The sequence below is a fragment of the Ischnura elegans genome, chromosome 8 (genome assembly GCF_921293095.1).
Source record: "Ischnura elegans chromosome 8, ioIscEleg1.1, whole genome shotgun sequence".
Classification (NCBI taxonomy): Eukaryota; Metazoa; Arthropoda; class Insecta; order Odonata; family Coenagrionidae; genus Ischnura; species Ischnura elegans.
In genome coordinates, this window is record NC_060253.1 from 12,051,576 (window position 1) to 12,076,887 (window position 25,312).

Consider the following 25,312-nt stretch of genomic DNA (forward strand, 5'->3'; position numbering starts at 1 on the left):
GCCCTAATTTTGTGTGGGAACCGAACCTCGAGTTACAAATCAGATAAGTTTCGTAAATGGTTCATTCTGGGTCCATTAGAAATGCAAGTTATTTCATTCGTCCCTTTTCGAATATGTACACCATGCCAAGCTATCACTGAAATTGAAACGCTTAGACAAAATAGCATACCTACTTCCTCCTTAAAATGGAAAATATCGGTCAATGTGGCGTCATATATTACGGACCAATTACTACACTTCGAATATTTGTGTGTAGAGAAATGCGTAGACTAAGAGTCTGCGCGTGCCTGACCATGAAACATGATTAACATCGAATTTGATCAGTCAATCGTAGTATTATTATCAAGATTGAGATATTTTTAAGGTTTCATGGCGAAAATCACGGCTTTTCCCAGGTTTTTTCACGGTAGACGAAATTCACGGCTTATTCAGGGTTTTAAGGTTTTCACGGTTGAGTGGGAACCCTGTAATATTAACTGGATTATTTAGCTTTAAAATTTATTTCATTAAGTACCCTAATATTAATTCTCCATATGAGTTTCACTCTCATAACTATTCAAATGAAAAAATTATTAGCCAAAAGTTGAGTCCAAGGTAAGTCGATTTGACAATACTCGCAGAAAAATCGATCAAGTGGACTTTTGATCATGGTCACATGTGACCTTCTTGATGAGGATTATAGCCTTGTAATTTCAATGATATCCCTGAAATGGAATGGTAAGAAAAGGGAAAAGAGTTATACATATTTCCCATTACTTTTCGTTGAAAATAGATAGGGATATAAATTGAAAACCACAGTTAGCAAGAAGGCATTAATATAACCAAATACTTATATTACTCTGAAATGTAATCTATCTACTCTATGTAATACTCTGAAAATATAAGACAGCTACATTCGTTACCATTGGATAAAACTGCAATTATTTGTATAAATTTATAACGATATATCTTCTTAAGTAAGGATTACTTTCAATAGGGTAGTTTCCTTCATCAAAGAAAACAAAAGGCATTGGTTGAGATTTGTTACCCACCATTACTGTATTCATAGTATACAAATTATTTTGTTTTAGAAATACCGGTTTAGACGAATGGTAATGGTCCAATTTTATCCTCATTTGAAAAGGGCCAGATTGGCACCCATGCGATGCCACTCCACATGACGTCACAGGGACCTAGTTTCTATACGAGAAGATAGGAGTTATACATCGTCTAAGATTACCAATGCATGCATGAGGCGCAGAGCTCAGGGAAACATGTCTTAATAATCACTTATTAAAACTGGCTAAGGTCAGAAAGTTTTCTTCATTTGATAAAGTATTAATAATACTTATTTAAGCCAAGCGCTACCAGCCAGCAGGGTACTCAGCTACCCGCTAGCAGCCTGCGTTGTATCAGCGCTCAACTCACCTCAAGGTCACCTCACAGGGCGGCAGCAGGAACCAGAAATACGTCACACGGAGAGATTTACCGGCATTCATACTTACGCGTCGCGTTTTCGCGCGCTTGAAAATTTTCACTTTTCATTTAATCGCGAAAAATAGATATCGTCATTTAAAAATCTAAAAGCATGAAATACGTACTCTAGGAGTAATACTCTTTCGATTTAGGCAATAAAAAAATTATAGGAAACCACCCTATTATGATGTATACCTGCATAAGGTATGTTACTGTCCCAACATTTCATATACCTAGTTCTATTTTCCCAAATATAATACCATTGTTTCCAAATGCATCTATCGAGCGTACACTTGTATCAATCATAACTTTGACTGTTAACACTGGATTCGTTTTCTTTAACTTTTACCTAATTTAATACCTTATTTTCAATTTTCACTAAGAGTCAATTTGATTTTGCTAGCAGGAAAACAGGGGTAGTGGTAGTGTTTAAGGCTACCATCCAGGGGACCAGACTTCGGGGCTTCGTGATGGCTACCTATATATTTTGTTGTCTTCATTGTGATCATACGGCATCAACTTTATCATTAATTTTAATTGCGACAAGCATCGACATGAGACTATTTTTTTATCATCATAATGGTGTTTAGCAGTGTCATTTCCAATGTGGAGAAGTGAAGGCTCCACTTGCTACTCTCCTCAAAAACATACCGAAAGATTAACGGGGGGCTTTAACAGTGGCTTTTTTTCGAAGAAATGACATTTGTTGGTGGGCCTCTTGTTATTATATTGGAAGGGCTACGGAAGATTTTGGGAAGCGGCGAGCACAAGACACATTTGGTGTAATTGTTGCTTTTAACCCTCTGCGGGCACGACGGCTATTTCTACACAACCGAGCGAATGGCATACTTTGCCCATGCTATGTACATATATGATAACACTCGATTTTTATTAAAATTAATCTTTACTTGTAGAAATTAGTTAAATCTTGTACATTAACAGGTGATACAGATATAAAGGTACACAGGTGGTACACGGCCGGTCGCACGGCATAATTTATATGCCACGCATGACGGGTTCCACTTGCTGATCTAAAAAAAAAAACGGGGCAGTCGTGGGACTGGCCGACAGAAGTGAAAACTGAAATAATTATTATACATTTACTTTTTATATAGATTTAATATTATTAAGGAACTAATTTTTCCAGTAATACTCATTTTTCAACAAAAATTGAAATTATTTTTTTCAGCAAACTGTTTATTATTAAATATATATTAAAAATACGATGTGTATGAATAGAAAGTAACATCATTTATATATTAAAATATAATATGCTTTTATTTATTTTATTTAATATGCTTTAAACCTATAATTGTTCACTATGCACATAAAAGAAACTGCCTTAAATTGTACTGACCTGTATTTTTATAGCGTGTACACTGTACACTAGGGCGGATCGGAAAAATCGATTTTTTTCAAATCCATCTGGCCCATTGAAAAAAAGTTGTGGGACCGATCAAAAATAAGGCCTGAAAAATTTGAGACCTGTAGGTGAACCCCTGACCCTCGCTCAAATGCAATTTAGGGGGGGAAGGTCGAAATTCGAAAAATATAGTATTTTATGGTCATTTCCTATAGATTTTGCCGAGTTACTGTTCTTCCAGGGCAAAAATTTCGTGCATTTTGACGTATCTGCCACCGTTTAGCCACAAAATGCCTAATTTGAGTCCGCGCCTGCGGAGATAATATTCCAACGCCCACGCAGCATCGCGGATACAAGAGCCGCAGGCCGATCCCCTCCCCTTCCCGCTCACTTCTACCCCTCCCACGCCTCCAATACAGCAAAATCCATCCCGCATATACTGCTAGGAGGTCATTTATCTTTGATAATATAAATCGGAAGATGGTAGAAGGTAATAAAGGAAGCTTAGTGAGACGACTTGTCCCTTATTAGGCGCCTCGTCGGGGTTAAACAAATCGATGTTACCAACTTTTAGAGAAGTGATGAAATATTTTTAGATCCGAGAACGCAGGAAAGGAGCCTACGGCCCATGAAAAGGCCTCTCGAGTGGCTATAAAGGTGTGCTACCTTCGGATATGCGCTTCAATTTCGGTTTTGTCCGACAGATATGATTAAATGGATTTTGGGCGAAAGCCGCTCGCGTCCCCTCCCCGCAAGCTTCTCCCACGCGCCAAATGCACCAAAATTCACACCAAGTGCGTCTTACTTCGTTAGTCTAAATATTTAATGTTTCAGTATCGTCTGTGGATGAACAATCACGAAAGAATTTTTCAATTACCTGCTTTCCAATCTGTATTTCTTATATCAGTGTTATTCCTCGTCTTTTGCTGTTGTCAACAAAGTTTTTGTGAATATCTTCTCGAATCTCTCGTCCGTATCTATAACAAAAAGAAATATTTAACTTCAAATCTGAAAGTTCATCAACAGATTTTTGAAAATCCACAGCCCTAAGGTCAGATGTAGCCGGAGGTACTGTGGTCTCTCTCCAATATGTCATCAGCGAGTAGTCCTTAAAGTTGATATTAAAATCCAGCACTTTAAAAAATCTCGGATCGGCCGCCAAACAAATACTTGCAACAACGCAAATTCGGTCCTTAGATTGCCCTCCCAATATTTATGCCGCAAATCTAAGTCAAATTAGTGCAATTAGCAAATAGACCTCTGTAAGGGATGAAATATGATTTGATACTTTCCCGGCGAATGATGTGGGTAAACTCTTCTCGGGATTCAACGAAATTTATCCCTGATGATGAGTCCCGAGTCGGAGCTTGAAACGTTTGCCATTATGGAAACATTAACCCGGTGGGAATCCCGAGAAGAGTTTACTCACATAGCAAGGGATGTTGGAATTATGCTTGTAGCATAGGGATGATGCCTCCTTTTTGGGCGGTATTCACCATCGCATTCAAATCCTTTTTATTTTCGTGTATCTAATTTTCACTCGGAAAGGAATCGAGAATCGCAGATTTTATAACTTTTGCTAATCCTACGACTGGGGAGGCGAACCCAAAAGTGGGACCCTGTTTCTTCAACTAACATCACACATTCCCCTCTAAACTTGGATTGATAAGTGCTCTTGCCTTTTTTCATCAGACAAAAGTATAGTCTTTCACTCCACAAAAATGTAGCCCTTTGATGACACCCTTTGATACCTCTCTTTTCGTATTCACAATAATTAGCATCTTTTTCTGTCTACGTAAGTAATTCTTGCAAACTACCTTGGATGTTTCTTACGAAGTTATGATTTTTGCGTCAACTAAAGTTGCGGGGACGATCATTGCTGTTCTTGGTTCTTGCATATACCTCTATCACATTTGGCAGACGCATTTTCCTCGCAGAAGTTCCAGTTTGAGTTTAGTCCTGAATTTTTATTTGATGAGGAAAGTAGAGATAAAAATCGGATGATATCTCTTCAGTTTAATTTTCTTCGGATGAATTGATGAAGAAAATTTTTTATACTATTTTCCCATACAAGAATTGACGATGTTGACTCAACACTCTCCGGCAATTCTCTTTTTTTTCCTCAGTTGTCGAGTTTCTTTAGGACTCAATTCTGCAGCCATCATCTTTAGTTTCGTCCGCTGGTCTCTCAACATACTTATTCATTGGGGGGAACATTATGCTCCTTCTTGCACTTACACGCAAAAATATCGCATAATTTCAAATGTTCTTTCCAAAGTGCTTCAGGTTTGTACTTAAGCAAAACCCTACGTTTGGCCTATTCGCATTTTCCGTAAGTTTTAGTACTTCCTTTTGTACCGCTAAATCATTTAGTCACACACATAATGGAAGGGAAGGGTCACCATAGTTCGCACACCTTTATAGCCACTCGAGAGGCCTTTTCATGGGCCGTAGGCTCCTTTCCTGCGTTCTCGGATCTAAAAATATTTCATCACTTCTCTAAAAGTTGGTAACATCGATTTGTTTAACCCCGACGAGGCGCCTAATAAGGGACAAGTCGTCTCACTAAGCTTCCTTTATTACCCTCTACCATCTTCCGATTTATATTATCAAAGATAAATGACCTCCTAGCAGTATACGCGGGATGGATTTTGCTGTATTGGAGGCGTGGGAGGGGTAGAAGTGAGCGGGAAGGGGAGGGGATCGGCCTGCGGCTCTTGTATCCGCGATGCTGCGTGGGCGTTGGAATATTATCTCCGCAGGCGCGGACTCAAATTAGGCATTTTGTGGCTAAACGGTGGCAGATACGTCAAAATGCACGAAATTTTTGCCCTGGAAGAACAGTAACTCGGCAAAATCTATAGGAAATGACCATAAAATACTATATTTTTCGAATTTCGACCTTCCCCCCCTAAATTGCATTTGAGCGAGGGTCAGGGGTTCACCTACAGGTCTCAAATTTTTCAGGCCTTATTTTTGATCGGTCCCACAACTTTTTTTCAATGGGCCAGATGGATTTGAAAAAAATCGATTTTTCCGATCCGCCTTACTGTACACTCTTCTGCACGTTCATGCACGAGCTCTTTATATTTAATGAACTTATACAATATACACAATAGATTTTTATTTTCAATTTTAATATTTTTAAAACAAAAAGACTTTAACAGTCTATATATTAACAATATATTAACAAAGTGTATATATTAATCTCTATTAACAGTCTACAAAATAATACGCACTTTATAGAAAAAGTACACATGTACAGTATAGAACTAGAAGCAGACATATGCCAGTATTCAGTATGTAAAAGTATAGCGGTGACGCAACCTATACCATTGTATACACTATACACACTATGCATATGTATATCTCGCTGTAGCGATCGCGGTGTCGGGTTGGTGACGCTCGCGAGAATTCTATGCTTTTTCCCCATCCCGCAAAAGTGCTTAACGCCGCTAAAGAAGTTTTCACTTCAAAAAGTTCATATTGCAATATTTTAAACAAAGTTCTAATTACATTTCAAATTTGAAAGCAGAAAGAATACGCACACGATTCACGAAAAAGATTCATCTTACTATAGTAGATGAATCTTTTTCGTGAATCGTGCGCGTACTCTACGTACTTCTGCACGTTCATGCACGAGCTCTTTATATTTAATGAACTCATACAATATACACTATAGATTTTTATTTTCAATTTTAATATTTTTAAAACAAAAAGATTTTAACTGTCTATATACAGTGGAATCCTGATTTAAGGTTTTTCAGGGGGGACACAATTTAAAACACTAAATGCGGACAAACACTAAATGAGGACATGCCATTTTTTTCAGGTTTTAGGGTCTGTAATGAATGGAATGGCTTTTTATGAATAAAATATATTATTTTAAGCAACTAAAAGGTGCTGCATGCAGCAAAAAATTCATTGATTAAATTTTCTCTGCCCAGTGAGGGTTGGATAATACTTTTCAGGAATCAGCTAAAAAAATGGGTAGTAGAAATAAGTAGGTAATGAGAGGATGACAATTGCTTTAATGAAATATTTTAAGAAAATTATAATGTACATCAACTTAAAAGTATTCCCACGGAATATTATTATGGACGTTAGTGATTCCATTTTTACTCATATTTCAGTCGTCTCAATGAAATTTTAAATTTTTTTCTATAAAAGTGACATGTAAGTGACTATAGCATTTCTAATGTAATAAGAAGAGGTGTAAGCATATCCTAAAAAAATCGTCATTGCAACAATAAAGATGAGTGAAATAAAATGACAACAGAAGATCGCTAATCCCGAATTCCAAACTACCGAATAACTAGTAAAAGGGAGGTTTATTGGAATTTTGTCAACTTAACGTTTTCTGTAGCGTGCAAAAAATCCACAAAGAAAAAAATCATTCCTTTTGACCGGGATTCGAACCCGGATCCTTTAAAACTTAAATCCCGGTATACTTTAAAACTAGTTTTCTGTAGCCTCCGCGAAACGAGGGATTTATGAGCCTTTAAAAAGCCTCCTGCGCGCACATTTTGGATTTCGAGGTCATCCAAAAAAGGAAAATCTTATTTCTAGTATGCCTACAAGTCGATGGTGATTCAACTCAATGATAACACCAGATTGTCATATATCCGCGGCCTCATGCAGGTCGAATGGAGGCGGGAGAAGTTGCTTACGCGGCGCGCTAATCACCTTGACGCCGACTCACCTTGTTTCACCGCAGCCTTTAATAAAATTTGGTTGGACCTTGAATAGCGATTTGCTAAACTCTGTTAAGTGAAAAGGTTTAATCTTCAACAGAACTGGATTTCTTCTGACAAATTGTCAGTGCCTCTAGAGTTTGGCAACTTCGTCCGAGTTATGATGTCGAAGTCAACCACCATGGGCAATCCTGCTGGATTTTCGTATTTTTCCGCGCTCTATCCGTGATCTTTTTTTACCGTGATTATGCGGTGATTTTTTTCCGGCATGAGCGATTTATTTAGAGTCATGGACCGTGATAGTTCGTCAAAACTCCAATTGTCATTCCCTTTTGACATAAAATAGCCCCAGATAAATATCTTTGAATCGACAGCGATATCAACCAACCGCATGTCGGTAAATGGGCTCCGGGATATCTAAATTACGATGTGAAACAATGTTGTTCCGTAGGGAAAGAATGCTCTCTTTCACGATCATGACAGGGGAAACGCTTCCTCGGTTCTTTTTCTGTTCCTCCGTGGAAACTGAAATCCATAGAAAGAATCATCTGGTGAACTGCGCAAATGATATTGTGTCTCCTCTTTTGAAAAGAGAAAGCAGTTGACTGGAAAAATATTGGGCTAAAATTGGACTGCCCGTAGAAAGTAGAGTTGAAAGGGGCATAAGCCATCAAGTGAAAACATTACGAGAAAACCGTCATTGTAGCGGCCCTCGGAGAAAAACTCGTGTCATCAGTCGTCAATTATCATAGAAGTAAAATTCCAAAAGTGAAGGATAAGGTAGTTTGAGGTTATTAAGGGATGACTTTGCTCCATTAGATCGGATCTGATCCAAAAAGTGCCTGGTGTTTGGACTAGAAAGGGAGCGAAACATTACGAGAAGACATCACCCAGCTAGCGAGTTGAAGGTCCCAGCGCTGCATTCGCAGAAGAAAGCAGTTGAAGAAGCATTCCCCGGTATTCTATCGACTCTTGGTAAACTTCTATGGGACTCTTCTTGTTGACGAGCAGAAATTCGAAGATTTGGATAATCATTTGCACGAACTGTCATGAAAAAACGTTAAATCGGGCAAAAAAATCTTGTGCGGGAAAAATTTTTACGACCATAAATGCGGAAAAACGCAAAATGCGGAAACACTAAATACGGATTATTTTTACATTGTTCTAATAGGGAATGAATCGGGACCCCAAAAAATAAACGCTAAATGCGGAAAAATGTTAAATGCGAAGACGTTAAATCCGGATCCGACTGTATTATCAAAGTTTATTTACTACACCTAGTCAGCCTGCGTAGTTGAAATATCCATTGTAAAATTTTTTAAATTGTATGAGATTGAGAAAAAAATCCTCCCCGGCGGGGAATCGAACCCCAGTCTCCCGCGTGACAGGCGGGGATACTGACCACTACACTACCTAGATGAGATATCAAGAGACGAATTTTAAGATGGAAATGTAGATCTCCCTGTAGCGATCACGGTGTCGGGTCGGTCACTCTCACGCGAATTCTATGCTTTTTCCCCATCCCGCAGAAGTGCTTAACGCTGCTAAAGAAGTTTTCACTTCAAAAATTAGCTACAATACCTCGAACTTTGAAAACTCGCAATATGTATAGACAGTCAAAGTACATTGTAGGAATACGAGAGACCATTATAGCCCTGAATGTACGTACGATGTTGAAATCCTTGGTTTTCGAAGATTGACGTATTTAATGCACCAGCATGCCCGGTCCAGGGTCATCAACTTTTATTTCATCCTATTTATTAATTGAAATTATATTTCGGAATGGTTCTTTTAGCACATAGGTACTGTGTAAGTAAACTCCCTTTGGAGTAAAGTGAATTACAAGTGTTCGAGATATATGGTATTTTATAATCGTTTTGTGTTCTTATTAATTATGTCCGTACGTATGTTGTTGACCACCGTGAGCCTTTAATGGCATGCGCTCTCGCAAGAGTGGTTTCCATTTTTAATGTGGAAGTTGATCAGTATAAGCAATGAAAAAATTAAAATTTTGGCGCACACCAACCCTTGCTAGTGTAGTCGTTGTATCTCCGTGTTTGAAATGACACTGCTTAAATACCTAAACGCCATTATGATGATAAAAAATATAATCACAATGAAGACAACAAAATGTATAGCCATCACGAAGCCCCGAACCCTGGTCCCCCGGGTGGTAGCCTTAAACGCTATCACTACCCCACCTGACCCGTCTACTGAATGGTGCGATGTTATGAAACTATACGTGGCTTGTGAAAAGTACCGCATGAAAATTAATTAATTACAGCCAAACTAAGGCCTAGTTCAGGGATGTGTTCACCATTCCGAAGGCCATAAAAAATACGGCATTGAAAAAGGTGGAGCAAGGTTCGTGGTCTCCCCTTGTTAGTATCAATACATATATCGCAATGGCAACAACATCAATAAATCACCAAAAAATATAGTTTCTGTCAAGGAAATTTCATGTTCCTTAGACATTTATAAATACCCGATAATAGTGAAAAAGTTTTCGTCCCTATGAGGCTTCCATGTAAATTCAAGTTGATAAATCTCAAAAACTAAATAAAACTCGACTTTTTCGAGTTTTCAAATTTTCCTCTCCCGATGATTTTTTTTTACTTTTACGTCCCATAGGCCAAATACCCACACCTATCACAAGTTTTGGCAGTGAATTCTGATGAATCAGCCAATGTGCCAATCAAGTTATCATCATATATAGCACCGCTGAAATGAAAATTGATGAAGTGATAAGTATTTAAAATCCAGATGGGGCTAATCGACCCATTAGCGAGTATTGGAGGGCCTCATTTAACAAACAGCGTAAAACATTAAAATTCACATTATGATTATCGCTTGATCCTTGAATAATAAATCATTTTTTTCAATCATCACATTACCTTTTCAAGAAGTTCCATAATATTTTTCTGGTTCATTTTCCACAACCCTTGGAACTTTTTGTCATTGACCTCAGAAAACTTCTCAGACTTATCTTCTATGTCCACAATATTCTTGTGTAGACGTATTACTTCGTCTGTTAATTTAGCTGTGTCAACTTTTGTCTTGTGCTCTGTCTCAGCAATTTTAGACTTTAATTTGGAAATCTGATCAAGTAACCTGAAATTTCAAAAATAGTTTGCAAAATATAGTACATAAAGTGACAAAAAATACTTAACTATTGTCATTTAAACTAAAAGTAATTCACACCATCACTTTTCAATCTTTGAAATAACTGAGCTATTAGATAATAAGAATGATAAAGATAAAATGGATTGACCGAGTGAGTAACCAGGAAGTGCTAAGGAGAGTGGGAGAAAAGAGAAGCCTCCGAAAAACCTTAAGCAGAGGAAGGGACAACTTAGTTGGCCACATTTTGAGGCACGATGGTCTGATGAAGACAATCGTTGAAGGACAAGTGGAAGGGAAAAAGGGCAAGGGACGGCCCCGAATGAGTTATATAGGACAGGTTATAAAGGATGTAAAAGAGAATACAGTGCAACCTCGATATAACGACACCCCATGGTGCACTAAAAAACACTCGCTATAGCGAATTGTCGCTTTACCGGAGGTGGAGCAAATAATAGCCAATATACCTGTTGCAAACAGATATACAGGAACAGGAGTGGTGCGGCGACAGATAAACATCTATCCGATAAACGTAAGCATAAATCCAGACGAAAGGCGATGTTTTTTTGCATCACTAAATTTCCTTACTCAAATAACGACTAACTATTCAAACAATTTATAAGCGCCGCACTGAATAAAAATCATTTAAAGCATTGTTTCGTCAATCATTATATTTATCGAACGAGAGTTTACCACATAAATTTGAGACTGAGCACTCCATTAACTTCATTTCTAACAGATTGCTAGCAGTTACAGAGATTAAGGAGTCTTGATGAAAGTCTTCCGGCGGTGAAACCCTCGCTATGGCGAGAGCCAACGCCGAAAGGGACTCGTAAAAACGAATTTTTTAACCCGCTTATTATAGGGTCAATTGACGGTGCATCGGCTATCTCTCATAATAGCGGGGGTGTCGCTATAGCCCGTACTCGCTTTAACGAGGTTCCACTGTAAATATGTAGCTATGAAGAGATTAGCGGATAGGAGAGAGAAATAGAGAGCTGCGTCAAACCAATCTAAGCATTGTTGAATAATGATGATGATTAGATTATAACCTGCAGAAAAATATCATGCCTTATATATACATACAGTACATATTTATCAGGGGTGGGCATAATATTTGGAGAGGAAATTGAGAGGCATCCTTAGCACCACTCAGGAATGAGACAGCAGAGAGAAATGAGGGTGGAGAGAGACCCAGCACAGATATTAGGTAATCAGTTATTGGTGAATCACGACCTCACACCAATTTACCCCACAGTTTTGGAAGGGATAGGCAACCATGCATTTGCTGCAAATCCCAGCCAGCTCAAGGTATTTCAATAGGGTAGTTTCCTTCATCAAAGAAAACGAAAGGCATTGATTGCAATTCATTACCCACAATTAGTGTATTCATAATAAACAAATTAATTGGTTGTAGTAATCCCAGTTTAGACGAATGAGATGCACCCCTATTTTGAGAATTGAAGCTAAAGAAAAAATTTTTTTGGCATTTCTTTATCCTATTGCGCAGTGTTGCAGACGTATGCCTGGACTTACGACAGTTATCAAAATTTCCTCTTTCAATACTAAAAATTTATGCGGCATTTTTTCAGCTAAATTTACATTATTTGTATGGCACACGGAGATACGTATGCATTCACTTGTAGTCTTAACCTTATGATGCTTACTAGGGATGGTCGGATCAGATACCTTGGATCCAAATATCCACAGATGACCATCACATTATACTCTGGATTGAAATTCGTCGAATTGAATCTGAATCCAAAATTTTGTATCAATGCTTTCGTCAATGCTACGTCTCTTAGCTTGCTTGTCTCGTGCCCCTAGGGTGATGTAATCGTGTGACAGAGACTAACCTCGAGAATAAAGCACACAATTGAAATATGTAACGTCTAAAACAATGGGTAAATGTTGACTTTCACTTAAGTGCGAATTTTTTTTATTTTCGAGAATTTATCCAAGAATGCCGCAATGCAAAAATTTCTCATAGTTTTGAGAGGATATCGTGATGAACTATGAGAATTGAAGAAGAGTTATTGCTGAGTCATATTCAAGATAATTAGGAGAGGCAAATGTTGGCTTTCATCTTCGAACGCGTACATTGTATTTTCCGTAATTTAAAGAAGTTACCCAAGAGGGCGGTGAGTGAAAAAATGCTTCTTGGAATTGATGCGTTGCAATTCTGTAGAGTATCCTAAACAGCCGTCAAAAGAATGCAATAATAGTACATAGCTCCCTATTTTATTTATTGAGAGCGTAAATATTGGGCCATCAAGTTATTTTACGAAAGTCAGCATTAACATTTTTTGCAATTTGTCGCGAGTCAATGCCCTAAGTCCGAAACACACCATAGTGAAGGTTATGGTTAATGTTAATAACAAAAATTCTGATTGGCTTATACAGTGGAAGTCTCTCATTGACCCTCCAATGCTGTGAATATTAAACTATTCTTATGAAAACAAAAATTTACCCGGAAAAATTTGTTGCTGAGAGGTGAATTTCACTCGATCGTGCCAAAATTTCATTTCATTGATCAGAAGTTTTCGTAAAAGACGTGTTCATTCATCGGGATTTCTCACCACTGCATTTAAATAGGCAATTGGTAGGACCAATAACATTTGTTCATTCGTTGGAGGTTTTCCTTTAGCGGGAGTTCGTTAAGGCAAGGTTTCCCTGTACCTATACGTTCAGTATAGAATTGCAGAGCACAAATGATTTGTTCATCTGGCAGGGGATAACCAAAAACATAATAAGCACACCTATTATCAACTCATTAGATGTTGTTAAGATATCTAAGACATGTTGTTATGTGGACCTCCAAGCACGTCCACTGTTAGACATTGTTGCATTGTTGTTCGGCAGGTCCTTTGGAAATTTGACAATGTAAGTTGGATTAATATGGATATCAATTTATTATGGTGAGTTTTACTCCCAAGTAATTTACGGCATTCCTTTCTGGGGCCCTCAGCCCAATGCTCATGTAATATTTAAAATTCAAAAGAGGGCTTTGCGGCTGATGTGCAATGCATCTCTAAGCACTCCATGTCAACCACTCTTTAAAAAACTCAGTATCCTTCCTCTCCCTTGCATTTATATACTTGCTGCTATCATTTGTGTTTAGAAAAATATATGTAACTATGCCTCAAATAATAGTTATCATAATTATGATACGAGGAGTTCCAAAAGTCTTCATCATCTTCATCTTCGTCAGGACAAAAAATTTTGGACATGCCCCACAACAAATGGGTCTCTTACTCTATAACAAACTCCCTAGTTAGGAAGTTAAAGGTATGAAAGAATTGCCTCTATTTAAATGCAAACTATAAGTATTTTTAATAGAAAATTTATTCCATCATGTTAATGAATTTCTTTCCAAATAATTGATGTTTTTTTGTATTTATGACCTTTACATGACGTGTCTTACATTTGTACTGTGCCAATCGCTGGACAAATAAATTATTATTATTATTATTGCTCAGATGTTATGTGTTAACGTTGAAAATGTTGTCTGAATGTTATTGGGATTATGATTTCTGCTTGGGTATTAGATTTAGCATATTACAAAGACACATTCCAATTATAGTATTTAAATAAACTAACATCTGCTGATATAAACACGAAAAAATATGTAATAAGTTAGGCAACCTCGAAGCCTTACTTTGTAATTTTCCGTTTCTGTTGGGATTTCAAAATAGTGCTCTCCTCATCCCTTTTCTTTAGAACTTGATAGTTATAGTCCAATTTTTCACTGTTCATCAAGCACACAGCCTTGATTTGTTGCACTTCTTGTTGAAGGAGCTGAAATAAATTTTAAGACATACCTATGAGTGAGACTACAAGGAGGATATGTCATGACACACTCAATTTTCAACTATTGCACATTTAAAAGTAATTACTCTTCCTTAGATGTACGTTGAAACCTCTCTTTTACACTTTTGATGGGGATGATGGAAAAAAGTGTAAATCGTCGGAAAGTGTAAATTGACATAAATCCTAAATTTCATGAAATAAAAGCAAAATCAGATCCCAAAGTTAAATGACTTTATTGCATTTTAATGCTGTTGTTTAAGAAGTAACAAGTCATCTCACAGACAGTCATCTTTTAAGTGACAGAATTCTTCGATAATTGGTCTTAAAAGCATGAATAATACCTACATCTAGAGGCTGCTGCAATTAGCTGGAAAAATATTAATTTCAAATCAACTGGATGTGCAGAGCGCTAATCTATGAGCAAAACTATTTTTCTGTTTTGGCCCTCCACTTCGCACCAACGGCATGCATCTGTTGTTCAAAAATAGCTAGAAGGATATCGAGTTTCGCCAGAATGCTAAGTCTCCGTCGTATTTGGACATTTATTTCCTTGCGTAAAATGCTTAAATAAAGTCAGAAATACGTCGTGTTTGGTCTTATTCTTTTTTAAATTATGCACACATTACTAATATTTCAATCCAATACAGGTGTAACATCAATTGCCAACAGTCATTGTTAGACAACTTTTGGGCTAATAGATGACTCATGCAGCAGTTGACCTCCAGAAAAAGGGGAACTTCGAAGCAGGTAGGCAGAAAAAGGTCAGTGGGGAGTGGGGGAGAAAGAAGGAAGGGTGAAACACAATTCTATTGTTCTCCTGTAACTTGATATTTTATTTTGAAGCTTTTCATTCATGGTCTTCGTAATACGAACCCTGCGTGAGCTGGAGCCTTTTGTTTGATTTGGGAGAGGAGGAAAGCATCGGAGGAGGGGCCGAGGGCTGATGGATGGAGGGGGTAGCGGATTTTGGGAATTGTGCTACGTAGGTACTATCCCGCAGCACTGAGGTTCTCTCTAAGAGATTTTCGGATTTTTTCACCCGATCATGATCATTTTCGGTTCCCCACGTCAAACTCTTTTCACTGCTCTAAATCCCGAATTTGATGTAGTTCGTCAACTTGCCTAAAACGGCGATGCATGCACTAAACGACTAGAGTTCTCTACATTTTTCTGAGTCAACTACCAACAACGTGCGTGCGACAGTGTACGGCGAGAAATTCCAAGTATGTATTCGAGATATTCGAGGTCGTACCTTTAGCATAATTATTCGAGACCTGGATACTATTCGCACATCTCTAATTAAAAGGTTCTGAACAATCAAAACAAACTTTTTGGGCCACCAAAAATTGAAAAACCTCAATGGAGATTTTTATCCAGGAATACTAGCATGTGGACTCTCTCTACATACAATTTTTATAAGATAAGAAAATAAAGCTCGCGGCTGAGCTTTAAGCCACCGAGTGCATCCACTGGGTTGCGGATGGTGGGTCAACCTCTAGATATAGAGGTTAGCTGCAAGATAAGCGAGTTCTCTCGTCGAATAAGCAGTCGTGGACAAAAAGCGGCGGTAATCCGAGGTGGTATGGGTCTATCCCTGGGTGAGATAGGCCATATGAATGATACATTAAACCTGTGAAGATACCGTGACTTGGCGATCAGAGGCCGCCAACAATTATGCCTCACATCACCCGGAGGAGAGGGCAGCAGCTCTTCTTCATATGAGTGAAGGTGGAGACCACGGTGGTCAGTACAGCAACACTCATTGCACTTCAGGCGTGGTAACATTTGCTTTAACGGCTGTAGTACTGCGATGTGGAAGGCAAGGGGAAACCACCACATTATTATCCCGAGGAGTTGCACCTAGTCCAACTTTAAATTATCTGACATGATGGAATTCCCTCAGGTAAAAAATTCCGGAGGTACAGTCCGGCCGCCGAGAGTTGTCCGATGACAGCTCAGAAGAAGGGGTGGGGAACCCTTCGCCAAAACGGTTTGCAGCCAATCGCTGTCCCCCAAACGCACCTCACACCCTCGCCTAGTCATGCAACGTTGTCACATGCTAATGAATCACCGAAACAAGCCTGAATCACCAAAACAAAACTTTCCATAGATAGTCTCTTTGCTCTTGCGTGCGTTCTTAGTTCACTGTGCTGTAGGTGTTGCTGTGGTGGTGTTGCTGTGTGTGGTGGTGTTCTGAATAGTTACTTGTGCTTTTCCCAACGCTTTTCACGAAAACTTCTCAACGCTTTCAACGGAAGTATTTCATTAAATTGGTTAAAGAAGGCTTCGAGTTTGTTTGTTTAACGTAGTATTTCTGATTGATTTCATCTGCTGTCATCATGAGCGGGAAGAAACGTGGTCATGGTGTGACAATGAATTCCCAAACACGGGAATTAATCGCGAGTATTTATGAATACTTTGAAAAGGAAAAATTCCATGGCAGTCCCCTAATTCCATTAGCAAGAGTGATGGATAGAACAGCTGAAGCATGCGGAATCAGTTCCAAATCAGTTTCGAGGATCCTGAAAGAAAAACATGGTGACCGTAATAGTGAAAACATAGAACCTCCTGTTTTAAGAACACCCGGAAAGAAAAGACGCAGGCGAAGTCAGAAGACAAGTATTAACAATTTCGACGAGGAAGCAGTCCGCAGGCATATCCACGGTTACTACGAGAGAAGGGAATATCCAACTGTTCGGAAACTGTTGATATCCTTGAAAGAAGCAGATCTGTTTGATGGTGGACGGACAAGCCTTCGAACCGTCCTGAGAAAAATTGGCTTCAAGTGGAAAAAGTTTTCCGGCAATAGGAAAATTTTAATGGAAAAAGGAGACATTGTTGCTTGGAGGGGGAAGTTCTTAAGAGAAATAAGCAAAGTGGATTTGAATTCCGTCGTGTGGCTGGACGAGACGTGGGTGAATGCAGGACATTCGAAGACTGTGATTTGGACGGATGAAACTGCGAAGGGAACGATGCCAGCTCCTGTTGGTAAGGGCTCCAGATTAATTCTTCTGCACGCGGGGACATCTGAAGGTTTTGTGCCGAACGCCACTCATCTATTTAAGTCGAGTAAAAACTCTGGGGATTATCATAGTGAGATGACAAACGAGACCTTCAGAAATTGGTTCGTCAACCAGCTGTTGCCGAACATAAAACCGGGAAGTTGCATTGTGATGGACAACGCCCCTTACCACAGCATAAGGATAAATAAATCACCCACAGGGAAGTGGCTAAAGAAGGACATCATAGAGTGGCTGCAAAAGCAAAGTGCTAACCAGGTAGTTGAAGGACTGAATAAAATGGAACTATTACAATTATGCAAGTATTACCAGCCTCGTTTCCCTGTATATGAAATTGACGAAATAGCGAAAGAAAGCGGACACAAAGTGCTGAGAATCCCCCCCTATCATTGTCATTACAACGCCATAGAGTTAATTTGGGCTCAGGTGAAAAGTTACGTTGCGGAACGGAATAAAACTTTTAAAATTCAAGATGTGATGACATTGACTCAAGAGGCTATTTCTGAGGTGAATGAATCGAAGTGGAAAAAAGTGGTCCTCAATATTTCTCGAGTGATTGAAGAGGCGATCACGACCGAATGTGTTGTGGAAACCAACGTGGAGCAACTAATCATCAGTCTTAACGGGGGTAGTGACAGCAGCTCCGAGAACACGTCTGATGAATCCCGCTCTTCAGAGGACTTAGATATATCTTCCCCACGAAAAGGTATAGATTTTTCATTTCAATACTAAATTTCTCTATGCATATATTTTTTTTCATCCACATAAACACTTTATGAATGACTTCCCACTCCAGATATGTGCGTGAGTCCAGACCAACAGAACTCGAAGGCGTATATCCTTTAGAGTGATGAGTAGTAGGCGCAGCTACGTTTCTGGGTTGTCCTTCGCGTTGATTAATCTTCGTGACGACAGTTTCGCCGGCGTTGCAGCAACCGTCATCAGGTTTGAGAAGGGCTTCAAGTGTGATGTGTCTGTTGCTGGCGCCGCAGTAAGTAAACCAAAGAAAAATTCCTAAGAAAGTTTTTGTTTCTCGAAGGAAGGGATTACTCTCAATTATGTTGCGTTTTAAAAGCATAGGATAAAACGAATAGAAGGAAAATTACTTGCTTTATTTAATGTCAAATCAGAAACTGCATTTGGTTCACTGGAGTCTTTTCTATGATTGTTTTTTTTCCTAGAGTTATCATTTACACCCCGGCATTTAAATTAGCAGCATTTTTCTATAATTACTTCAATTACCAGTTCGTTGGAGGGAAATTCGTGATATTTGCGCGATCGCTATTTTTCTCAGTGAGGGCAGAGTAGTAGGAAAGAAAAGGATAAAAAGGTAATGCTGACCGCGACTCTTTCGTTGACCGTTCTCGCCGGTCGTCCCTTCCGGCTCCTTTCTTCACGGAACCCTTTTGTTTACATGTGAGGTGGGCGTTTCCCTTTCTGACCTGGCAACATTGCCCCCTACCCCTTCTAGCTGTCATCGGACAACTCTCGGCGGCCGGACTGTAAACTAGTCCCCCATTCGGATCTCCGGGCGGGGACTACCCGAGAGGGTACATCGGTCAATTGTGATAAAGTTATGAGGATAGGTACATGGAACGTGAGATCACTCAGGACTTGAGGTAAGCTAGAAAACCTTAAAGTGGAATTGGAAAGATTGAATATCGACGTGCTAGGAATCAGCGAAATGAAATGGCCTGAGGAGGGAGACTTTTGGAGTGGAAGCTATAGGATTATACACACAGGATCCCTGAACGGTAATGCTGGGGTTGGGATAATGCTCAGAAAGAGCGTCGGAATGCGTGTGACAAGCTTCCTACAGTACAATGAAAGGATAGTTATGGTAAAGATAGAGACTAAGCCGATAGATACCGTAGTGGTACAGGCATACATGCCTACGACTGACTACGAGGATGAAGAAGTTGAAGACGTCTACGATGATATCTAGGAAGTAATCAAACAGGTAAGGGGTGAAGAAACCTTATTGTTTTAGGTGATAGGAACGCTGTCGTCGGCGAAGGTCAGGATGGAAGAATAACCGGAAAATATGGATTAGGAAATAGAAATGAAAGAGGAGAAAGGCTCCTGGAATTCTGCACAGAATACAAATTAGTGGTTGCCAACACACTATTTAAGAATCACATGCGAAGAAGATACACATGGAAAATGCCAGGAGACAAAAGACGATTTCAACTAGACTATATTTTAGTGAAGCAGAGGTTTAGGAACCAGATAAAGGACTGTAAAAGCTACCTGGGGGCAGATATCGACAGTGATCATAATCTAGTGATGATGAAATGCCATCTGAAATTCAAGAAATTGAAGAAATCAGCAAAGAACGCCTGGCAATTGGAGAAACTAAAGGAGCCAAAAAATCAACAGGCCTTTCAAGAAGTAATGGAGCGCAAGATAGGATTAGATCAGTCTGAAAAATCAGTTGAGAATAACTGGACTGACATAAAAAGTGGGTTTCAGGAGGCCGCTAAAGAAGTTCTAGGGAGAAGAAAATGTGTTAAGAAAAAGCCATGGATCACGGACGAAGTCCTAGACCTCATTGAAGAAAGGAGAAAGTATAAAAATACGAATACTGAGGAAGGACAGACTACAAGAGAATAAAGAACGAGATTTGCTGCAAAGCGAGGAAAGTCAGAGAAGCGTGGATGAGGAACATATGTGAGGACGTACAAAATAACCTCGTATAAGGGAAAGTGGAAGCGGCCTATAGAATAGTGAGGAACCATTTCAAGGAATGAAACACAAAATGTAATACCATAAGGGACAAGAATGGAAACATTCTAATTGAAAACGAAGACAAAGCCGAGAGATGGAAGGAATACCTGGAGAAATTATACAACGGGAGCAAACTTAGCTCAAAAGTTATCAAAGAGGAAAGTGAAGTTGAAAAGGATGACATTGGAGCAAGCATCTTAAGATCGGAATTTGACACTGCAATAAGAGACCTGCGAAAGAATAAGGCCCCAGGAATAGATGACATTCCAGCAGAGTTAACAAAAAATGCAGGAGAAAAGGTCTTAACTTAACTGTATAAAACTATCTGCGATATGTACTCAACAGGAGATTGACCTAGTGACTTCGAGAAGAACATCATCATTCCCATACCCAAAAAGAAGAGAGCTGAGAAGTGCGAAGAATTTAGGACCATAAGCCTGACGACACATGTGTCGAAGATTCTGACAAGAATCATTTACAGGAGACTAGAACGAAGAGTGGAAGAATTCCTGGATGAGGACCAATTCGGATTTTGGAAAAGCAGGGGCACAAGGGAAGCAATTTTGGCACTTAGGATGCTCATAGAGAAGAGAGAGAGATTGGAGAAAAACAAACCGACTTTCATAGCATGTGTCGATTTAGAGAAGGCATTTGATAACGTGGAATGGAATTCAATGCTTAGAATTCTGAATTACGCCTATCAGAATTCTGCTTAGAATTCTGATAGGCGTAATCTACAATGATCGTAGAATTATTCATAGTTTGTATAAAAACCAAGTAGCTGTGATCAAATGTGGACCAAACGGTGCAGAAGCAAGAATAAGAAAAGGGGTGAGACAAGGTTGTGCCCTTTCCCCCTTAATTTTTAATGTTTACATAGAGAAAGCCATCAATGAAATCAAGGAGAAAGCTTCGGGTGTCAATATCCATGGAGAAAAAATTAGCATGCTGCGATTTGCTGACGACATAGCAGTCATAGCCGAGGCAGAGAAGGATTTAAAGAAGACGCTGACAAAGATGGAAAGGACAATGGCCAGATATCAGCCAAAAATCAACAAAAAGAAAACTAAGATATTAGTTTGCAGCAAAAGAGAGGAGGCTAAAACAAACATCAACCTAGGAAAGCATAAACTTGAAGAGGTGAACCAGTTTTCTTACCTGGGAAGCCGAATTACCAGCGATGGACGGAGCAAGAAAGAAATACAAAGTAGAATAGCACAGGCAAAGAAGGCTTTCTACAAAAAGAAGAATCTTCTTACAGCTGAAAATACCAGCATAGAAGTAAGGAAACAATTCATCAGATGCTACATACAGTGCAACCTCGATATAACGACACCCCACGGTGCACTAATAAACACTCGCTATAGTGAATTGTCGCTTTACCGGAGGTGGAGCAAATAATAGCCAATATACCTGTTGCAAACAGATATACAGGAACAGGAGTGGTGCGGCGACAGATAAACATCTATCCGATAAACGTAAGCATAAATCCAGACGAAAGGCGATGTTTTTTTGCATCACTAAATTTCCTTACTCAAATAACGACTAACTATTCAAACAATTTATAAGCGCCGCACTGAATAAAAATCATGCAAAGCATTGTTTCGTCAATCATTATATTTATCGAACGACAGTTTACCACATAAATTTGAGACTGAGCACTCCGTTAACTTCATTTCTAACAGATCGCTAGCAATTACAGAGGTTAAGGAGTCTTGATGAAAGTCTTCCGGCGGTGAAACCCTCGCTATGGCGAGAGCCAACACCGAAAGGGTCTCGTAAAAACGAATTTTTTAACACGCTTATTATAGGGTCAATTGACGGTGCATCGGCTATCTCTCGTAATAGCGGGGGTGTCGCTGTAGCCCGTACTCGCTTTAACGAGGTTCCACTGTATGGAGTATGTTTCTCTATGGAAGCGAGGCTTGGACGTTGACAGCAGCAGAGAAGTTAAGAGTGGAAGCATTCGAAATGTGGTGCTACCGAAGAATGATGAAGATAAAATGGATTGACCATGTAAGTAACGAGGAAGTGCTCAGAAGAGTGGAAGAAAAGAGAAACCTCCTTTCAAAGGGAAGCATTAGAGTTAACTACGTCCTTCACCAAGCCAGAGCATCAAGTTTCCTCCACACCCTCCTCTGCTCTGTGCATCTCGGACAGGGCCGTCGCGTGGGTGGGGCGACCGGGGCGGTCGCCCCGGGCGCCGCGGCCAGGGGGGTGCCGCTACGGCAGGGAAAACTGGAATTTTGCGGCAGAATAAACTGGAATCTTGCGGCAGGGAAAAAAAAAATTTTTACTACCAGAATTTTTAAAAAGTTGTTTTTACAATAACAAAATTAACATTCTGCAATAATAACTAAAATATTCGTTATCTTAAGTCATTATCTTTTCAAAATTTAGTAATTGAATATGCGTGCTTTTCGTTTACGTTTTCTAAAGGGGCGCCCCCATGCACCTACTCAATCACTGCAGTTGTGCGCCCCCTAACCGTAGCCGTAGTTGTGAAATGAGGGAGTAGAGGAGTAGTTTACGCTTGCGCGACCTTGAAGCGCCTGCCCCCTACTACCTCTCCTAACCCACGTGGCTTACCGGCCTACCAATGCGCATGATCGCTTGAGCATCCACCAACCACGCCGACTCCACTGTCATTCGGTTAGTGGCGTGCTATTGAATCCTTCATATTCGTTGTTTATTGTTTCCAATAGTTTTATTGATGAGGTAGTTTCGCTCAGATGTGTTACGTGTATTATTCTAATGAGTTAGTTACCAGTGACCGAAATGTCGAAAAAGTTGTCGGGAGCTCAACGGTGAAAATTAAATAAGGAAAGTGAATTAGCACGTGAAGCTCTACGGTCTAAAGTTCCAAAACTAACTAGTTTTTTTGGTACTTCATCTTCATCTCCACTCCCAGCGGTGGAACCCGTTCCTGTCTGTGATTTTCCAAGTACCAGTGTTAAAGAGACTGACGAAGAAATACCTACCATTCCTACAGGTGTTGAGGTAGGACGAGATGATAACCAACAGGTAAATCTTACTTTAGAGTTTGAATCTGACACCAACGTAAATTGTGACAGTTTGGCTTTATCGTACGACCCAGGAATATGGCCTGAGTTAATCTTAAAGGAACAGCGTGATAACCTAATTTTGAACTTCCAAGCTAATTTTTTAAATGAACATCATCAGTATCCAAAAAATTCAAACAACAGGCATTTTTCAAATAGTTTCCGATTTCATTTCACTGAAAACTGCGAAAAAGTATTGAAACGCTGGTTACTTTACTCCGAAAAAAATGATTCAGCTTACTGCTTTTGCTGTAGGATTTTTGATCCATCGTCAAAATCACAGTTTGGACAAAATATTGGTTTCAATAATTGGAAACACATGACAGAGAGGTTGAAATCCCATGAAATGTCACCAGATCATTTCAAATGCATGGCCGAGTGGTGTACAGCTGAAAAAAGGCTTAAAGGGGGAACTTCAATTAACCAGGAAATAATCAATCAAATAAACACGGAAGCACAACGCTCTGAAGAGGTTTTACGGCGGTTAGTTGAAATCACCTTGTCTTTAGCAGAAAATTATATAGCGTTCCGAGGCTCCTCTTCCAAATTGTTTACAAAAAACAATGGTAACTTTCTCGGCCTAGTTCTACTTTTAGGGAAATTCGATGCTGTTTTAATGGAACACTTACATAGAATATCTAACCATGAAAGTAAGTTTCACTTATTAAGTGTATCAAATCAGAATGAAATTATTAACCTGTTAGGTAACTCTGTAAAGGAGACAATCCTTACGAAAATAAAGAATGCCAAATATTTTTCAATAATTTTTGACTGCACTCCAGATATTACCCATAAGGAGCAAACATCTTTCGGGAAAGTGGATTCGTTGACGCTGTAATTACAGCGAAAGAGATAGCAGAAGAGCTAGAAATCGAACCAGTCTTCCAAGAAAAAAGAATACGAAAAAAGAAACGATTATTTTTTAATGAAAATGATCAGGAAGAGGAAGTGCAAGCATCTGCATCAGAGGCATTCATGAGGGAGGTATTTTATCCACTGGTGGACACCGTTAGCACGTCAGTGAAAAGTAGGTCAACTGCAATTGAAAACCATAATGTACAGTGGGGCTTCTTGTACAATGTGGCTAACCTCCCAGCAAAGGACATGCTGAAACAAAATTGTTTGAATCTTGAATCTACGTTAAAAAATACTGACGGCGCTTCAGACATTAATGGCAATGAACTTTTTTGTGAACTGCAACATATCCACACCGTCTTGGAACTGATAGAACCTCAAGTTCATCCCATCGAAGTCTTACGAACAATCAAGAGAACAGACAGCAAAGACTTGTTTATGAATCTTTGGATTGCCTTAAGAGTATTGTTAACCACGCCAGTTTCAGTCGCCAGTGCGGAGCGAAGCTTCAGCAAGCTAAAGCTTATAAAAACGTATTTACGGTCAACAATGTCACAGGAAAGACTAAATTCACTAGCCATCTTATCTATTGAAAACGAACTGGCGAGAAAAATAGATTTTAAGGATGTGCTCATAAAATTTGCTCATGCAATAGCCAGGCGAAAGCCGTTCAGTGTTTAGTGCCTCTGTTTATTTCCTTTCAACTTTAACATTCGTAGGTACATATGTATATTATCTTGGTTTTAATATTTTCAACAATACTGTACGTGGATTGTGAATAAATGTTAAAAACAAATATGTTAGTTGTTATTTGGTGATTTGAGATTCCTGTAAACACCTGCCGCTCGCATTGTGTTTGGTTTTGAGTGTAAGTAGTGGTGCGGTCGCCCGGGGGCGCTGGACAGAATCTCGCCCCAGGCGCGGCCACACCACGCGACGGCCCTGATCTCGGATGTGAACCCTTCGAAGGTTGGAGCAGAACTGTTAAGGTGTGGTGCCACTCGCTTCTACTTCCTGCTTATTATGAAAAGAATAACCTGTAAATGCAAAACACTACGAGTTTTTTCTCAATAATTCGTTCTAAAGGGGCACTTACTATGTGTTGGGCTCAAGCAAAGACTTCATTGTAAGGAGTTTTCATTAGAAGAGAGGTTAATTACGGGAGATTTTTTGCATGTATGTATTGTCCATTGGACGGGTCCGGGA

General features: G+C 39.4%; 1 protein-coding gene across 1 annotated transcript in view; it reads right to left on the reverse strand.

The window, feature by feature from the left end:
• The window catches only part of LOC124163477 (dynein regulatory complex protein 1), a 114,983-nt gene that overhangs the window by 64,160 nt on the left and 25,511 nt on the right, over positions 1–25,312 (reverse strand). The window contains exons 6-7 of the mRNA XM_046540411.1: positions 14,291–14,430; positions 10,407–10,623 (exon numbers count right to left, since the gene is read on the reverse strand). Of these exons, the coding sequence (XP_046396367.1) occupies positions 10,407–10,623; positions 14,291–14,430 (357 nt within the window). The remainder of the gene's footprint in view (positions 1–10,406; positions 10,624–14,290; positions 14,431–25,312) is intronic.